The sequence below is a fragment of the Myotis lucifugus genome, unplaced genomic scaffold, assembly GCF_000147115.1.
Source record: "Myotis lucifugus unplaced genomic scaffold, Myoluc2.0 scaffold_39, whole genome shotgun sequence".
NCBI lineage: Eukaryota > Metazoa > Chordata > Mammalia > Chiroptera > Vespertilionidae > Myotis > Myotis lucifugus.
Window position 1 is genome coordinate 632,800 of NW_005871087.1, and position 4,925 is coordinate 637,724.

General features: G+C 47.7%; 1 protein-coding gene across 1 annotated transcript; it reads right to left on the reverse strand.

The window, feature by feature from the left end:
* Positions 1-363: 363 nt before the first annotated feature.
* On the reverse strand, positions 364-1,637 carry CCR4 (C-C motif chemokine receptor 4). Its single transcript, XM_023752907.1, has one exon. The coding sequence runs from the start codon at positions 1,518-1,520 to the stop codon at positions 435-437; it is 1,086 nt and encodes a 361-aa protein (XP_023608675.1). The 5' UTR covers positions 1,521-1,637; the 3' UTR covers positions 364-434.
* Positions 1,638-4,925: the final 3,288 nt, after the last annotated feature.

Sequence of the window (4,925 nt, forward strand, 5' to 3'; positions counted from 1 at the left end):
AAAGTTTTCTATATTTTTCTGCAAAAGCTAGAAATTCATGAAAGAGCCCATTTCCCTCAGCAGAAAGTAGCCATTTACGCCACCAGTCAATTCTCTTCTCTTCCCTCAGGAGAACCCCACCGGTCCAGGTTAGAAGGCAATGAATGTCTTCCAATATTGTTTCTCTTTGAAACACTGCTCAGAAATCTCCTCAGGTTAACCGATCGCGCAGGCCAGCCTGCTGCAGGCCGCGTGAACTCTTGCCGCACTGAACTTGTACGTGGCAAGAGGACAGCTGACCGCAGGGCGAGAAGCCCCACTTTCTGCAGTGGATGTACATCTTCTCCCTCACCCTCGCTCGGGAACTCTTCCTAGGATACAATTACAGGTAAACTTTTAACTTGGGAAGGATATTAACTCTGTTTTTTTTGTTGGTGGTGGTGCATTTCCATGGTTTACAGCGCGTCGTGCAGCTCGTGATCCATGGTGGACTGCGTGAAAGATGAGCTGGGGGCGTCGGGGGAGTAATTCTGGAGGAGCCCGCAGTGTTTGCAGAGCACGAAAGAGCCCCTGCAGGTTTTGAGAAGCTGGATGATGTACTTGCGGAATTTCTCCCCCAGGAAGAAGTAGATGACCGGGTTCAGGCAGCAGTGGACGAAAGCCAGCGTCTCTGTGGCCTGGATGGCGTAGTCCAGGTGCCTCTCCAAGGTGCAGTCCTGGAGCACCTCCAGCTCCACCAGCGTCTCCAGGAAGAGCACCACGTTGTACGGCGTCCAGAACCCCAGGAAGAGGACCACCACGGCGAAGATCATCTTCACCGCCTTGTTCTTCTTCTCGTTTTTGCAGTGCTGCAGGGTCCTGATGATCCTGGAGTAGCAAAACAGCATGATCCCCAAGGGGATCACCAGGCCTAGAACGTTGATCTCCAGGGAGCTGAGGACCTTCCACTGCGTGGAGTTGAACGAGTACTTGGTTTTGCAGTAGGTATGGTTGCGCTCTGTGGAGCAAGTGCTGAACAGAAGGCCTGGCAGGGAGACGAAGACAGCCACTGACCACGTGGCCAAGCTGATGATGACCCCGTGAGTCACGGTCCTGGCTCTCAGGGAAAACACCACATGCACGATCGCCAGGTACCTATCGATGCTCATGAGCATGATGAAGAAGATGCCACTGTAAAAGCCTACCAAGTAGATCCAGGAAATAATCTTGCAGAGACCTAGTCCAAAAACCCACTGGTCTGCGGCGTAGTAGGCCCAGAAAGGGAGGGAGAGCACGAAGAGCAGGTCCGAGATGGCCAGGTTGAGCAGGTACACATCCGTCATGGACCTGAGCCGCTTGTACTTGAACAGGACCAGAACCACCATGGAGTTTCCCAGCAGCCCAAACAGAAAGACCAAGGTGTAGAGAGGAGGCAGGAAGAGACCCCCAAATTTCTTGACGCCTTCTTTGGTGCAAGGCTCGGGGAAATTGTCATCATGATAGTAAATGCTGTAGATGCTTTCATCCGTGAGGGTGGGGTCTGTTGTACCTGTGACGTTCATTTTCAAATCTACAGGCTCCTCAAGGCAGACCTGAGGCCAACCAGAGGAAGCTAATGAGGAGAAGAGCAAACAAGAGCTTGGTAAGAACAAAAGCAAATCAAAACATGGCTGAATGCAGAGAACACCGGCTTAGTATTTTGCCCCAATCGTTCTACATCCTTTCCAACCTTCCCAGGTCGAAGGGCTCAGTTCCTTGGAGGGCAGCGTAGCCAAATGAAATAATCCTGCCCTTCGGAGCCAGACAGATTCCAGATTCCAGATTCCAGCCCCGCCACTGTTCTTACCCCTCTGCTGAGGACACGTTGCTAAAAGATAGTCTGGGGTTACTGAAATCACGTGCAGGAAGGAAAAGACCAGCAGCTATCCACAACAGCACTGCACCGAGGGCCTTTCCCACATTAAAAAGGGAAGGAAAATAAGAGATTTAAAAATCTACCCACGTTGCCCCTTTAGATTGTAACTCCAAAAATTCAGTAATTGCTCAGGTAATCATTAAGCTAAAAGGAAGGCAGGTTGGTCACTTGCCTTTACATATAAAATAAATTTTTTTAATCCTCACATGAGGACATATTCATTGATCTGCAGAGAGGGGAAGGAAGAGAGAGAGAGAGACGTCAATGACTTGCCTCCCATAGAAGCCTTGACCAGAGATCAAACCCACAACCTAGGTATGTGCCCCAACCTGGAATCGAACCCTCATCCCTTTGGTGGACAGAACGATGCTCCAACCAACTGAGCCACACTGGCCAGGGCTGTATAAAAATTCTAATTCCTCCTGTATACTTTGCACTTTATAGATTTCAAACCATGTTCATTGGTATTGACCACTTAATCCCACTCCAATGCTCCTGTCCCCAGCACCCCACCATCCCAACACAAATCTGGCACGCTAAGCCAATCGAGCATACTGAGCCATGGCATAGATAACTCATGATAGATTCAGAGAGGTTAAGTGACTTCTGAAGGCCACACAGCTTTGAACAGAACTTACTCTTCAGGCTCCAAGTCCCAGTGATATGCTGGTAAAGGAAGTCTGGTGGTTTTGGAGATGGGAGGGCTCTGATTTATGGATTTTGCTGGTTTCCATGCATGATGCAAATACTCCCACCATGGCCAAGGTCAAGCTACCGCCTGCCTCACAAAATTCCTGTTTAACCACCAGCTCGTGAGAGTTGGGCCAAGTGGGCTCCAGTGCACCACTGCCAAGTTTCATGGTCGCTCTAGAGTAGTGGTTCTCAACCTTCCTAATGCCGCGACCCTTTCATACAGTTCCTCATGCTGTGGTGACCCCCAACCATAAAATTATTTTCGTTGCTACTTCATAACTGTAATTTTGCTACTGTTATGAATCGTCATGTAAATATCTGGTATGCAGGATGTATTTTCCTTGTTACCAATTGAACATAATTAAAGCATAGTAATTAATCACAAAAACAATAGGTAATTATATATGTGTTTTCCAATGGTCTTAGGCGACCCCCGTGAAAGGGTCGTTCGACCCCCAAAGGGGTCGGGACCCACAGGTTGAGAACTGCTGCTCTAGAGCATCATCCCAGGTGGGAACATGCCTGGCCTCCCAGGCCTGGGTGGCTAGCCTCCCCCGGCCAGTTTGACACCAACACACCACATCTGTTCTCAAGGCCCCTCGGAAGGTTACAGTACTGAGCTGTGTAAACTGGGGGAAATTTTTGGTCTTTTCATGAAAGCCATATATGAAAATCAATCCTATCAGAATGGGAATTGGTATGACAGATCTAGAAAAGGCACATCAAAGCCAGAAATAAAATCTCTATCTCCCCAACTACCTTGTTTCCTCTCTAAATTGGGAGATGAAGAGGTTAAAACCTTCTTAAAGTTACACACATGTTCATGTGTAAATCAGAGCAATTCAGGGATGAGGGCTTTCTGACTCAAGGCCAATTCCCCTGGCTTCCTTCTTTTTTTTTTTTTCAATTACAGTTTACATTCATTATTATTATGTATTAGTGTCAGATGTACAGCATAGTGGTTAGACGACCATATACTTTACAGAGTGGATCCCAATATTTCAAGGACCCGCCTGGCCCCATGCATAGTTATTACAATATTATTGGCTATATTCCTCTTTCTTTTTAAAAAATCACCCAAGGATATGTTTCTATTCATTTGAGAGACATCGATGTGAGGGAAACATTGATTGGTTGCCTCCCATATGCACCCCAAATGGGGAATCAAACCCGTAACCTAGGCATGTGCCCTGACCGAGAATCAAATCCGCAATCTTTTGGTGTACCAGACACTCTCCAACCAACGGAGCCACCTGGCCAGCGCCTCTCACTTCCTTCTTATTGGCACCCTGATGTCTCTTATTAATAAAACCCTTTTCCCATTGTTCAGTAATTCAGAGCTACGCCCTGCCTCCCACCCTCACCACCACACACCCGAACACCTAAACTCTGTGTTTCTCCAGAGAGAGACTTTGATTTACTCCAGCAAACAAAGGCTGAGGACCTGGTGCACCTCAGGGTCTCCAGAAAAAAATGTATTAAATGAATAGCAACTCCATTTAAACAATTCTAGTCTTTCTGCACCATTTTACCAGTGAAAATTAAAGCGATACAGTCAAAGAGGCCGAGAAATTAGGAAATTATCTTCAGGAGAACACACGAGAGCAAACACCATTGGTAAATGTTTGAAATTCTTCTGTAGCCCCGATTTGTGTGGTCTTTCTTGGCCTGGGAGTCTTCAAAAAAGCAAGAAGCAGAGAAGTTTATATGTCCAATGAACATTGTCTGTGTATCCTAAGCATGTGGATGGACCTAGGCCAGATGTGTGGAAACATGAGTACGCATCAGATGAGGGCTCGGAGGGTGTGGGTCCAGGTAGATCGCGTGTGACCTCCAAGACAGGAGCCACATGTGAGCAGGAGACTGACCAAGATGCCCGAGTGATGGGACTGGGTGAGCGGCTGGCAGCTCCCAGCGCCTCCAAAGTCCTCGCACCTGTTAGAAACCAGCACCCGGCCAGGAGCCCTGAGCATGGCCCCGTCCACCCCACTTACCTGGCTCTTCTGCACGTGGCTCTGAGGAAGGTCTGCGAGGCTCTGCCAGACTCGCTCCAGAAGCAGCGCTGGGACAGTCGCCTTTGAAGGGCACGTGTCTTCCTGTGAGTGCTCTCTCTCACTCTGCTGACTTCAAGTGGCCCCCCCCCCCTTTTTTTTTTTTAACAGAAGAATCAGAAAATGACTCTTAGTCATTTCCCAAAACCGAAAGCTGAGAAAGGTTTATTCTCTGGTAGATTATGGAGAAAAATGAAGTAACTTTTTAAAAAGACACACATAATATAAAAAAAATATTTTTGCTACATTCCTAAGGTTCCTTTTAGCTGGCTGTCCGCGGTAGAAAGGATCTTTATATTCTGGATCAG

What these genes read in the sequence shown, in the direction of transcription:
- CCR4 (XM_023752907.1), bottom strand. Translation starts at nt 1,520, where the DNA reads ATGAACGTCACAGGTACAACAGACCCCACCCTCACGGATGAAAGCATC.